We start from the raw sequence: 14591 nt of genomic DNA on the forward strand, positions 1-14591 counted from the left end.
GCTAATACGCAGAAGCCATCTTGTCATTTACATGGAGCAAACCCTTCAAAAAGTCTGTTTTTTCAATATTTTTCCTCCTTCACTGAAGTGGAGAAAATGACCCAGCTACCCTGTGGAGGCTTGTAGTGAGGGGGGGCGTATGGAAAGGTGCTGAGAACAGGCTCCCCTCACCCATCTTTCACCTGTGAAATCAGGCTGGCAGATTGCCCTGCTTCCCAGGCCGCGTGGTGCAACATCCAAGCATTGGATGGGTCATATGAATCTAACATAGCTTAAAAAGTGTACATCTACCAGCCATCATTTGGTTCACGTCCCTAGTTTTTATCCAAGGAGCTTTTAACTTTTTCAGTTTCAAGCAGTATTGCCTACATAACCGGCTGTTGCAGCGATGTGGGGGGGACCAACAGCTCTGCAGCAGGGGCTGTTTTTAAGCTCAGGCCAACAGCCTTGGTCCCTGCCTGAGCAGCACTGTAGGGGTGCCTGTTGCACCCAGCCACGCACCTTGCTGGTCCTGACCCTGCCTCACTCACCCCAGCTTGCCTCACCAACACCTGACTGATGGCTGACCCTGGTTCTTGCCAGGGGAGCTGCTCGGTGCTTCTGTCTTGGGCCGTGCGGGACTGCGGCTTTCATGGGTGAGGATGCTGCCCCTGTCAGCCTCACTGTCCCCCTTGGTTCCTGGTCATCTTCCCCGGTGCAGCCAGCCTGCTCTTGCTGACACCCACAGCACTGGGTTGGCAGGCCACCTCCTGTTAGTGGACTGGGATGAATGAGCCAGAGACCTTTAAAGCTCCTTGATGCTGGAACATCTCTACGCATATTAAGAACAGGACTATATTAAAACCCTGAATTCAGAGCTTGTCCTACAGCCCTGTGGTGCTGAGGCTGGGGTATTTTTTGTTTTGTTAAGGTATCAAAAATAATGGAAGTACTGCTTTGTATCCTTTGAAATTCCATGATTATAACCTGAGGCACATAGCACGTGCCCTGGCACATGGTTTTCGGCATATAACTCCTTCCTTCAGCACACTTTTCCTTAATAGAAGGCTGCTAACGAGGCTACTGGAAGAGGAAAAACATTAGCAGAGTCATGTGCATATAGTTTGACCATTAAGCAAGTAAGCCCCTCATATGCTTTTAAAGATGTAGTCATTTTATCCACAAAAGACACCCAGGAGCGTGCTAACAGAGAAGCAGACTGGATAGTGGGAGATCAGGGTGCACAGGAGCCAATCAACTTCATAGTGGAATAAATCCACAAATTTTTACAAGGAGCTTGCTTATCTTAGTATCTGAATTGGTGCTAATAGCACAGAATAACAGAAATGATCTTATGGCATTTGCTCTATTTTATTTTCCCCAATAAAAGCTTAGATTATTTTGCTTGCTGTTGCTTTTCTGTGTGTTGCACCATTTTTGGGAGAAGTGAAAGTTGAAAATTTGCCATATCCTTGAAAATTATTAACCTATATATACCGAGAGGATCAGCAACATTTATCACTGTCATTTTTCTAGTGTTTCCATTTAAAATTCTAAAAGCTGATGTCAAACATTAATAAACTTATGTCAGGAGGTCAGAATATATGCAGTGACATCCTGCTGTGTGCGTATCCTTCCATAAATAATGCCAGGCTCCCTTAGCACACCCCTGTAAAGCACGTGTCTGCTTTGATGCGCTCAACTTTCATGTTAATCTGTGAGTCACGTTAATATTTAGTTGAGTATCTCTTCTTGTATCATGCTGATTTACATACAACAGTCAGGCTATTTAATGTCTATTTAGTGAACCAGGTACATTGTTTCCTAGACGCTTACTGGGAAATTAAGGAACCATACAGCTGTAGGATGTGGCATTTGATTTCTTCCAGTTTGCATTGTTCTGAACTTTGTTTTCAGTTGTATTTGTGTAACAAAGCCCAGCGAGCATTTATGTCTGTGTGTCAATTAAGAAAAAGCTGAAGTTGTAACATGGCACTTTGAGCACTGAGAGTTCAGTGCTCAAGTGTGTCACATTTCTTGTTCCGGAGGTCCCTAGTTTAGTTCTTGATGTGTGAGCCAGGAAAGTGGCTGCCACAGCTGTACGCATGACTTGCTGATATTTTCTCGCCACTGAGGAAGTCAGACTGAACCTGGACTTAACCATGTTGGTGCAACTGTGGGAAAATTTCAGAGAACTTCTTGTTATGGGTAAGGACAGAGTCTGAAACTGAGACCTGAGACTTAGTCATAGACTCTTGAAAATTTATAGGACACTGTTTGTATGCCTTTCCCGTTTGTATGACACTGCAAACCAGGAGAAGTGATTCCCTGCGGTATGCATGACTTGCAGTTACATGATTGCTTTACTGCACGAGGTGGCTGGTGATTTAAAAATAGCTCTGCTTACTCAGTGCAGCTGATTGCAGAAAAATACTGTACTGCTTGGTGGTAAAGCTGGAACACCTAGTGCTTCTCTCCCATAACCAACAGCAAACAGAAAGCAAGATAAAAAAAAAAAAAAAAAAAGGAGATAACTTACAGTTAATTTTCAGCATTTTGTTTTTTCTTACTCCTTTCTGTGGTATCAGTTATTTCTTACAGAGCATGGAGGTCCAGCTGTTTCTTATTCCTGTGCCATTTGCCAGGGTGATGCCAGCAGTCCTGTGTTTCTGTAACTTGGGATCTTTGTGAGAACAGGTTGTTCGTTTGTATTCCCTTTGATCTGTCCATCTCAGATGTCTTTCATAGGTGCTAATGTGCCCACTGGGGTCATTGCAAGGTACAGAAGATCCCATTGCCTCAGTGTGTCATTTCCATGTAAACACAGATTTTCCCTGAAAGTTATTTACAAGGCTTTTAAAAGAAAAAACCTTCTCATATAAACATTCCCAAGTAAAAACTTTGTTTACATGGTATTATAAAAAGTTGCATAGAAATAGAAATCATATTACAACCATAGGAGCTGGTTATATGGTGTTAGTTCACACTGTGTGCATGTGTAGACACACACACAGTCTTTGCAAATGTAGTACAAACCTGATACAACATACTGGAGAAATCTTGATGATAAAGTGCATCAATCTGTACATTCAGTGGAGTCCCTCATTCTGCTGAGAGTACTATGGAATTTTTTAGTTACTCTGGAGCCATAGATAATCAGTTATTGAGCTCAGGCTTTCAGGTTTATTTTGTGTGTATCACAACTCAATCTAAGACAATATATTTCAATCTGCCAATAATTATCGAGTCTTGTTTGAAACAGTTTTCATACCAAAAAGTTATGGATTGTACCCATTTACTTCAGAAATCCTGGGAGTCACTGCACCGAAGAGAAACTGAAACTGAACTCTGAAATAATACTTTTTAATCAATTTTTACTCAAGTAGTACCCAGAAGTCCATTAAGAGGCCAGGGCTCCAGAGGCTCTTTACGTGTTACTTGAGCACCATAGATCAAGGTTCTAACTCCACGTAGCTGGGAGCCAAGATAAAAAGATCACATTATGATCAGATCCAAGATCGCTTTCTGGTTATGCTTCTCTGGTAAGTTTTGTAAGGCAAAACAAACAAACTAAAACTCCCACCCAAAAAATCACAAACCAAGAAGGACAGGAAGATTACTCTAGGGGTTAGCAGGAAAAAAAACAGTGAAAAATCTTCAAAGTAGATTAGTCACAAGAAAGCAAGCCTGTGGGAGGTTTATTTACGTCCAGTCAATAGGATTTTAGTATTTACAGGAGTACTTTCGTAGTAGTTTCTTGGTAAAATTCTCAGTGGGCTTCAAGAAATGAAACCAGCAAATTCTGGTAATCTGTAGACTTTTATTGACCTGATGTCCTTCTCAAAACATAAGTTATTTCCATCTTTATTGTGTCTTAATACAGCTGTATGAAAGCTGTAATACAAAGAGGTCCAAATCATACTTTACAGTAAGATTTGTAAACGTTTCCCCATTACCAATTGTTCCTTTTCTCTGTCTCACTTTTGTACTTTTTATGATCTAAACAGGGGACTCTGACATGTTTGGTTTTCAGTAAAGTAAAAGGAAGTACACACAGTCTTTACCAAGTTTGTCACCCCAGGCTAATAAATTGACTTGCCTCATCTTTGTACAAACCCCACTCTCCCAAGAATTTTCTAATTCAGTACAAAAAAGAAGGAAAATCCCTATAGCCTGATTAATAAATGTGTTCAGTAGAGCCCTTTATAAAATGTTGAATAAAACAAAACATCCATCATAACTGGTGCAATTACCAGGAAACTGCTGTGGATTTCATTTAACATTTCTTGGACATTAATATTTACTCAAATTATTGATTTACATCTAAGAAAATTATAGAATGTTTATCTGGCTCAGTAGAAATACACTGCAAATTGTTATTACTTAGCAGTAATAATGTTACCTAGCACACTTCATCTGCTTTTCAAATAGTTTGCAGAAGTAAGTAAGTATTTTTTCCCTTTCAGTGATAGGAAGCTTTGAATAAAGAGGAATTGAGGGACAATTAACAAAATATAAGCAGAGAAAAGCAGATTTATTAAAATGTAAAGGGCCCCAAATAGAGAAATTTAATCTCGATATAAATTGGGGGGGGTGGGGGGTGTGGGTGTGTGTGTCAGAAAGAACATCGTGAGTCAAAATGAAATCTGTTCTAATAGCTATTAATTGTAAAAACACACAGTTCTGTTTTCATAAACAAATTCTAACAACATCACTCATTTTTCCATACTATTTCCACGTGTTTTTCTCTAGAAAGAAGATAAAGGTGAATCAAAAATGCAACGCAAATAAATGCTTTCACATCAATAGGAGAACGTGCTTTCACAAGTTTCATCTGTGTCATCATTTTCCCATAATGTATGTTACATTATACACGCTGCTTCTCGGTTTCCTTCTTTACTACCCGTAAAAGCTACCGTGTTTTTAGTAATGCTATTTACTGTAGCCAAGGTAGGAAAAAACTCCAACTTTTGTTCTAGAGAAGGGGGCAAATTCGGTACCAGAGATTCAGTTCTTCCTCTCACAGATTTCTTCTTATGTCATTTCAAATAAGCCTGACCTCGGCTTCAAAACCAGCTAACTTAAACTTACCATGGGAAGGCCATTGAAACTGAATTTATCATTTGTCTGAGTTCATACTGGCAGCCTGAATCTGATGTCCTTTCCCACAATTGCTCAGGTTTCTGTTTCTGTCCTGAACTCTTTCATTTTTAGCTCTCAGTCACTTCCCTTCTATTATTATGATAGTACCGAATGTGTTGATGTATATTCAGACTTAATATTGTTTTATTTTAAAAAGAATGAGAAAAAAAAAGTCCATCTGACTGCTGAGAAGTCAGATAGATTATGGAAGAAGCTGAGAAGTGATATTGTTAAAAAAAAAACCAACCTCAGCTGCTGTTCATCAGTTTCAGTAAAATACTGAACTTGGTTTGATGGAGTGGTACATCAACATTGCCAGCTGGTGGCCATCTTCAGTTCTAAATGGTATCTGTGAGATTTTTAATAAAGTATCTTTTAAAATAATAGATTGACACTGAAGAGGTCAATCAGATCTTTCCTGTATTTTTACCAGTTTTCTTGCTTCCTTGTTTGGTGCTGTGGAAGTGGATGGTAGCAGAGGGAAACTGTGGAATTTGTGACTTTTCTACTCCGTTTTCACAGCACTTTTCTGTTCTTCAGGGTTGGAGACCTTGATATGCTATATCACACATTTCCTTCCCAGTCTGTAGAGGAGTTCTGGTCTTTGTCCAGGTTGTGTGGTTTTGAGGTTCAGTGGCTCCCCAGCATCCCCAACAGGAACACAGCTATTTTGTATCTTCTGCTCAAAAATAATTTCATCTCATGACCCTTACATACGCAAGGGTTCCTGTATGGTTCAAAGTGATTGATTCTGTGAGACATCCTCAAATGCCAATACCACCACCTCATTAATGTAACTCAGTAAGTGAAAAGCAGGAAGTGCTTTAAAAATAAACTGGTAAAATGTCTAGTGGTGGGAGAAAGGATAAACTACTGAGCAATTAAGCCCTTCTTTTGCTTGTTTGTGGCCAAATGCTATGTGCAGGCTGGTTAGGCTTTCCTTGTATTACACTCGCACAATTTGATCCTGCCAGGAGAATCACATCACTCAGCCAACACTCTCTTTCAACTGGTACCAATGTTCCAGCAATCATACAGTCGAGACCTATAAAGTGCTGCATTTGGCTCTGTTGAAGGACTTGTGGATCCATCACCCCTGATAGCAGACAAACTTTCTGGATAATTTTTCTTCTGCCCGTGGGGCTGGGAGCATCAGTGGTTTCTGTTGGCACCTTTGCAGTCAGCCTGCCGTGCTCAGTCATGGCTTAACTGCACCGTGCCTCAGTAGGACATCCAGGACAGCCTGCCAGGCTTCATGCCTGTCACAGACAGGGGTTCCTGCATATGTGCCAGGTGTGCTATATGCATATATGCTAACTGTGACCATTAGGTCATGACCGCATAGCAGGCATGTGTGTCTGGACACGTATGGTTGTGTGTGTTTTGAATTTTGCTTCATTTGGTTTTCCCACATATTCATCAGAACGGTAATAGTAAAGACATTATCATTTTTCCTGGCTTACAGAGCTCTTGTTATCATCATCATCCACCTTTTGTGTGTGCTGCAGTGTGGTTCTCTGGGGGCTGCCTTTGACACCTAACATGGAGCGTCGATCCTCATGAGGTAAGAATTCCTACCCAGTTAGTGGAGTCGCTCAGCTGGAGCACTCACACGCTGAAGTTTTCTTTTGGTTCAAATGCACATTTGTGGTCCAGATCTACAGTGTGTACAAGATTCATCTTCATGAAACCATAGCTGTGGTGATACAATCTTTAAAATTAGTAACTCTGCTTGCCTATGGAAGGCAGTGGTGGATTCAGGTTTAATGTTTGGGTTTATTAATCATTAGAATAATTTTGTGATGCCCAACTCTGCACTGTGACATTTCATTGTCTTTCTGTCATTTTTCCCCGCCAGGTGGGTGCTTCCGCTTATGCTGGGTTTTCCTGGGAAGGATTTGTTGTGAAGTGCATGGGAAGTTTCAGGTACCGTTTTATGTAGATGTAATGTAACATGCACTGTATGTCCGTATGTCACAGCAGTCACCAGTGTAATTTCTAGCTGTGATTGCACTGACCTGAAACTGCTTGTAAAAGTACCATATGATCAGGGGTGAGTGTGGTGTCACTGTCAATGTAATTTTCTCTGGTGTCATTAGTTGTGAGCTTCTAGTTCATATAATCGCTCTGTGCTTATTTCCTCAAGAGCTCTGCAAATGGTAAGTCTGATGTGATTGTCAGAAAAATTAGGTAGCTGGAGTGCAAGAATTTGGATTAAAATTGCTTTGCATGATGGTAAGATTAAATTAATTTTATTTTTTAACTTATTAAAAAAATGAAAATGAAAGTTTTTTAATTAAAAGCAGAATAGTTAATGTAAAATTAAAAAGTAAGTTTGAAGTGTCCACAGAAATTTCAGTGCAGGTTCACTAGCCCGCTTCAAAAATGCCACCTTTCATGACTTTGGGATATTTTATGGTCCCTCAGGCTACTAGAATCCCTGTGCTTTGAGTCACATACACCAAGTATTCATACGTTCTAGTTTTTTTATGTATTTACCGCATATGTATTTCTTCTTAGGTTAGATAGTTTGAACTTTGAAATTCACTGATTTGACATCAAATTAATCCTCTGGCTTTTTCCATCCCCTTCCATTCCTTTGATTCTTCACCATCTTATCTATTTTATCAGCTGAATCTTACCTTACCTCGTACAGTCTTGGGGCACAATGGAAATTGGATCTGTGACTCCTCTTCAAGCCTTTGCCCTGTTGTAAAACAACGTAAACCCAATTATATTAATTAATGGAAAGAATTTATCTAATCATTATCTTTGCTGAATAAATATTGTTTCTCCTGTTCAACATCTTTCCTCTTTACAGTCCAGTGGGGATTTTGCCTGTTGAATAAATCTACAGAACATGACTCATGAAATTACAGACAGGCTTCAATTTCTGTATTATTGGCCCATTTGAAATCAGTTTGTGCTACTCACAAGCATAAAATTAATGTTTTCTTTAAGTAAAGGTTTTTGCAAGAAGATGAGGACTTGGTGTTTGTGCTGATATTGTTTAGACAGATGAAATTATGTTTCAGTTAACTCTGAATAAAGAAAAGGCTGAATAAAAGCAGAGGAGGAATTTAAATTAGTAGTTAAGCCATTGCTATTCAGCATTGAATGTACTTCTACAGAAAAATGTTTTCTAGATTTTCTTTGCTACTTAAACTGCCCATATATTAAATTAATACCTGCAGAGTTCTCTAGAATAACCATATTTTGGATAACAAGTTCTTCATTGTTTTCCCACACTTGTGCAGAAAGTTACTGGGGAAGAATGCCAAGTTTGTGAACTAGAAGTCACCGTGTAAACACACCCCTAATCTTATATGTGTAAATGTACTTATATATACACACACACACAACACAGTAGTGATATGAACACATGCTCCTCCTATTCTTACATTCCAGTACGATATTTTGGGAAAAAGTAATAAATCTAGTATTTGGAAAAATAGAAAGCATGTGAAAATCAACACAGAAAAAATGGCAGGTCCAGTATTTCCCATGCTTCTAATCTAATCTGTTCTACTTGTTATCAGAAGCCTTATTTCATAAATAGCCAATGATCTTTTCTTTCCTTCTCTTTGCCAGAGTCCCACACTCTCCCGGGACCTGACTGCAATATAAACAAAAAATATATGATAACATAGTAATACATGAATACCACTTGCTTATCTGTGTCGGAAAGGGCAGCTGGGCAGGTCTCTGGCTTCAGCCCAGCTGCCTCTGGAGGGGAAGGGAGCTCACACAGCAGGTCCTGTGCCAGTGAGGTCCCATCAAACCTCCTGTTTATTGTGACCTTGCCTAAGACCATAACTGACCATTCTGTCCCCTGGCTTGCCGTCTTCTTTCTGCTGGGGGCTGGAGTTGCTAGAATTTTGCTGTTTCTTAGGGGGCGGTTGTAGTGTCAAAATGCAGGAGTGAGACCCACAGACCAACCTGATCTGGAGGCATCTTCTGGGGAAGGAAGGAGGGAGGGAATGAAGGAAGGAGAGAGGGGAGGAGGGAGGAAGGAAGGGAGGGAGGGAGGGAGGAGAGAAGGAAGGAAGGAAGGAAGAAAGTCCCATGGAGGTTTCCCCACAGCAGAGCGTGGCAGGGCAGGAGGGAGGGAAGCAAGAGGTGCACCTGCAGCCTCGTGTTTCATGTGCTGTGGGCTGAGACACAGCGCTGGGCTTCACCTGAGGTGTGTGCAGCTGCTGGAGTGTTTTGATTCAGTATGCAACCCTGTTCCCACAGCCCCCCCTGCCACTCCACCACCCAGTCATGCTTCGTCGGCAAGTCAGAAGTTAACAACTGCATTGTGTCTGTTCATGGTGGTTGCAAAGAAAGCAAAATATGATTCATGGCATTTACCTAGCTCTTACAAAGCACAGCTGCTCCTTCCCAGCTGTGTATCACATTGAAGCAGCAAAGGCCTTTAACAGTGGGATATTACTTGCCTCTTCCCTTCCAAGAAAATATATCAATATGCATATTCACAGTGCTTTGCATAAACATTGCAAGAGATGCTGGGGAGAGCTAGAGACATGCATCTGAGGGCTAAAAGACAAACTGAACAGGGGTTTGTTATTTTTTGTATACAAAGAGCATACTAGAGAAGGAGGGGATAGCTGCGTTCCTACGGCTCCCCCCTGTGAAAGCACTGTTTCTCCATAGGACCTCATTTAGTCCATTTTGCAGTGCAAGGACTTAAAGGTGCTACCCATATTTGCCTGACTGTTCTGGCAGATTAATACTAAATTAGAAAAACAGGAGTTCTCAGGAAGCCAAGGCGCTGCAGCGAACCGCTGCCCTGGTACCCGAAGCCTTCATGGCACTCTGGTGATGCGCTGGGGCAGGCGGCAGAGCATGGGAGGGTGCACTGGGCTCTGTGGCCCCTGTTGTGGGAGGGAATAAAGCATATAAAAGCAGAAAATCATTAAACAAGCATGTATCGCTCACTTTCTGTGCTGCTTTAGTCTTTATCCCTGTAAAAAAATATCTTTTGTAATAAGCTTTTTTATTGCTGTCATTAATTTACTAGCTGTTTGGAAGGGATATCTTTTTTGCTTTTATGAAAGCCTGCACTGTAATGCCTAAATATTTATAATATTCTTGCTGAAATAATAACTAAAAAACCAGTAATGGCTTCAATGTTAAGAATGGTTTCCTTCGTGATGGCTGATACAGGGGAGATAGAAGAGATCAGCTAAGTTTGAAATCCCCACTCTCCTCTTGCCTCCATTAGGGATGCTTTGCAAATACAGCTTTACCCGCACACTGGTCACAGTCCAGGTGGAAGCAACTGACAGTCATAAAAGGAGGCAAAAATGCTTTTGCTAATACAATGTTATTTGCAGCTCTGAAATAAATTTTAGCACCTTTACCACTGGTTTAGGTGGTGCTTTTATACCCCTATACCTACGTGAGCCCTGGGGCTGATTTCTGCGTCAGTATGAATCGCAGGCCCTTGTTTAGACAAAGTTTAAAATGTTGCTCTGTTTGGACCACAGTAACTACCACAAGGTTTGTATCAGTACACCGCATTCTGTTCTGAGAGTGCAGATTTGCAACGTGGCTGTATGTGCACACAGTCACCCGGGATGGAGACCAGCTCCCACCGCAGCATATGTGCAGCAAATGCCTGTACTTCAGCCTGCCTTGTACCACAAACGTGGCATGTGAGCGCTCTCCAGCCACAGTGCCTCAGCCCACAGCTGCTTTCAGCTTCTCTGCAGTGAGGTTATTGTAGCTTTTTTGGTTTTTTATTGCTTATTTGCGGGTTTTTTGTATGATGAAGGAATAGTCTCATTTTCAGTGGATTTTCCTGTGGCATCCTGAGTTTCTGACTTGAAGTTGCACGTAACCATGGACAGCTGTGGTCCCCAGGTAGACAGCCGCACTATGTGTTCTCTCTGAGAGAGGAGCTCAATCCCTGCTCCTACATGGACAGAGATCGTGCTTATTGGCAGCGGAGCCCTCAGGATAAGGCACTCAGTTACTTGTAAGTCTCTATTGTTGCTGCTGAGGAATGATGACCTGCTATGATACTGTACTGATGAATGGTGCTGATGAGCTGCTAAATGAGGCAGAGCCAGATATTTTGGCAACAGTAGGCCATGCAGCACCAGGAGTTTCTGTCCCACCAATTTGTGTGCCACCCAAAAGCTGCTCATGTCTTTTGTCATAGACCAAGAGGAAATGCGACTGCCTTTAGAGGCCCTATTGATACTGACAAGTATTGGAAAGCCCTCGGTTCTTACATTTTCACTGCAGATTACCTACGGGGCAGAAAAGCTGGTGAAAAGATGTTTCATGCTTCACTCTGCTAAGAAGGGTTCTTTGTCTATAGAGCTTTGTAATCTTCCTTGAGATGCTGATCACAGTCAAAGACTCACACCTGAGATTCAAGAGTTTATTGTTGCCTCTTTCAGTTTCCAGAATATTTACTTTTACATTATCATTAAGCCAACTCACAGCAAAAAAATTTCAGTTCCTTGTGAGTCATAATCATCAGTACAACACTTCCCACCCTGAATGTGAAAGAGTCATCACCACAAACCTTGCACTTACGGTGTTCACTTCTTAGGACGCAGTGGCTCTTTACCCTTGCCTTGATGATTGACTGGTGAGAAATCACCACCCCAAGCATACGGTTCCTGACATGTCATTCTATGTGTCTTTGGCTGTGGTTATACTGAAATATCATACTGCCCTAGTTCAAAAGTTCACAAGCGTATGTGGGCCTGATGTTAGCCAATGCTTGCAGTAATCATTTGCTAATGCTGTAAAATCCTGGGATTAATCTCAGCATCTGCTAATGTGACTCTACATGTCAGATTTGCAAAAAAAACCCCAACATGCTGTGCTTATTCCAGTTACATGACATAGCAAGTTTCACCTTGCCTTTGGTAATGCACATCTCTTCCTAGATCTGCTTGAAGGTTGTTTTTTCTTTCACCAATCCTACCCAGGGTGACAGTAAGTTAATGGAGCCTGGAGTTTCTGTGGACGATCCCAGGTCACAGGATGCACAGACACAGTGGAGCTCTAGACCATGAAAAGCACGGCTGTACATTTTTCACTGCATTAGAAGATAACATGTACAGGTGCAGATAGACTGTATCAGCCAGATTAATTACATGGTAGATAAAAAAAGGCTAGTACAGAACTTCTGTCTGTCTATGAAGAAACTGTTGATCTTTGGATCATATATTCAGAATTATAACTGTCTGACAGCAATTTATCTCACAGCTGTCTTGAATGTGTTGGCTCAAAATTCATTTGAGACTTATAATGTATTAAAATTATACAATCTAATATATATTACTATGTATTATGTATTAGGATTTTACAAGTTTTTATAAAATTTTACAAATGTAATGTTATATAATGTAGTTATATACACAACTATATATATTGATATAAAATGAGAAAACAAATTACAAAAGGACAGATATTTGTCACAGTCTTACAGAAGACAGTAATGTATTAGAGTAGTCCATTTATTAAATACTTTATATAGAATAAAAGAGAACAGAAATTTCACATTATCATGTGATCAGAGGTGTAACTGAATTTAGATCAGTGTGAATCTTTCCCAATGCATGTAGTAACTAAAACCCTTGCTGCTCATAGAACAGAACATTCACTGATGCTGCTTCAAATCTTGTAGTGCAATAAGTATAGGATGTGCTTTGTTGCCAGGCAAAATCAGAAATATATCTCCCACACTTACCATATCTCAATAGAGTGAGCAACTCTGTGAAGTCCCTTGCCCATTTCCTTCTGCTTTGTCACTCCTGAGTAAACTTCCCAATTCTTGACGTTCATACATCTGTATAAATATAAAAGTATATATAATGGCAATGATATTTGCTGTTAAACTTTTTTCATCATAGGAACTCAGAAACTTCCTAGTCATCAGCAGATTAAAGGCTGCAATTGTAAGTGTGAGGCAGGTGTGGCTTGATTTACGTATGCCTTTTGCGTTTTGTTAAACAGACCAGTGACAGAACCAGAAGGAAAATTCAGGCGTCAAGAGTAATTTTAAACTGTCTTCAAAAATAATCCAGTGTACATAATATATAAACATAAAGTAATTCAGCAACTTGACCCTGAAGGTAGGAACTCTGATCTCTTAATTATAACATGGACCATTTTGTTTATGTCACTTAGAGTTTCCATATCTCATTTTCCTGGTTTGTCAAGTAGAGAAAATAATAATTACCCTCTTCGTAGGGTTGTTAATCCTTTTCAAAGACTTCTAAACACTATAAAAAGAAAAATACCTGTGATAGCATTCCTAGTAATTACACAGTTTGGCTGTCTGCAGCCTGGAGGACTTGACTTAGTTACCAGGGGCTGTAATAACAAGGGTTTCAGACACATCTTGATGAGATGTTATTACTCAGGACACGTCTCTAGCTTGTTGCTGTGTTATGAGAACTGCTGCCTTCACCACTGACAGTTGCACAACTTCCTTCTGGCTTCTACAGTTTTATTTCCAAAGAATTCCTTTCTTCTGGTAACTGGTATGATTCCTTAGGCAGCAGGTCCTTTTTTATTTTAATGTTAGTGACATGATAGAAGCAGTCAGACCACATCTTCCTTTTTCCTTCCAGAGCTTTTATATAGAAGGTCTTCTTCGAATTTAACAGTGTGGATGCTTGTTGGAAGCAACTGAAAAGGAGGAAGAGCCATTCATTGCTCAGTTCTTCCAAAAGGAAAGAAGGAAAAAAGAAGGAAGCAGATGGGAGCTAAGGCCAGTCCTGCTCTGGCCAGGACAAAGAGCAAATAGGACAACAACTGAGGGGTACAGGGAAGGTACCACATTGATTTGGTAAGAGTTTTATTCCCCGCATCAAAAAACATCGAAGACTGGTCCCCTCAAAAAAAGGAGAAAAATCACTTGTTTCTCTTAGTTCATCCCTCTCAGACACTCATACACAATGTATACTCCTGATCCAAATAGAGCTCGTGATAGACATGTTTTCAATTACAGACTAGCGTTTGCATTTATTGAAAGCAGTAAAGGTGAAGAAAAACTATAGACGAAGATGGGAATATGGGAGCTTGTTAGGTAAAGCAAGGCTTCAGCTCCTCTTCCATACTCTGAGAGAAGAAAATTGAGTTGTCATGTTAAACTCAGAAGGGCTTTATCCTGAGCATGAACATGCCCAGCTGATGCGTTGAGTAATGTAATATAATGTAATTGTTTAATTTAATCTAATTATCAGTCACCAGTCTACAGGTGTTACTCAATCATCAATTTGCTATTTACTGGTTCAGCAAACAAAGCTGATTTTTTTTTATTAGCTAAACTGATAAATGGTGGTTTTGCTGAATGAGGTGTTCTCACCCTTTTGGGACCTTGAGAAGTACCCCTGTGGTCCCGCAGCTCCTCGGTGGGATGTGCAGGACGAGGCTGAGAAGGAAAGAGGGGCCTGAACTGGATGGAGAGGAATGGGGACCAGGCCTGAAGGGCTGGG

The 14591-nt window shown here is 40.6% G+C and overlaps 1 protein-coding gene across 3 annotated transcripts in view; it reads left to right on the forward strand.

Annotated features, from left to right (window-relative positions):
- Positions 1 to 14591, forward strand: part of SH3BP2 (SH3 domain binding protein 2) — a 93894-nt gene that overhangs the window by 11719 nt on the left and 67584 nt on the right. For 2 of the 3 annotated variants that reach the window (XM_040592627.1, XM_040592617.1), the window contains exons 3-4: positions 6587 to 6685; positions 6980 to 7047. In XM_040592627.1, the coding sequence (XP_040448561.1) occupies positions 7034 to 7047 (14 nt within the window). In that variant the 5' untranslated portion in view covers positions 6587 to 6685; positions 6980 to 7033. Of the gene's footprint in view, positions 1 to 4759; positions 4837 to 6586; positions 6686 to 6979; positions 7048 to 14591 lie in introns of those variants that run through there. The other variant, XM_040592637.1, reaches the window with a different exon arrangement.

This window comes from Falco naumanni, chromosome 1 (genome assembly GCF_017639655.2).
Source record: "Falco naumanni isolate bFalNau1 chromosome 1, bFalNau1.pat, whole genome shotgun sequence".
Classification (NCBI taxonomy): domain Eukaryota; kingdom Metazoa; phylum Chordata; class Aves; order Falconiformes; family Falconidae; genus Falco; species Falco naumanni.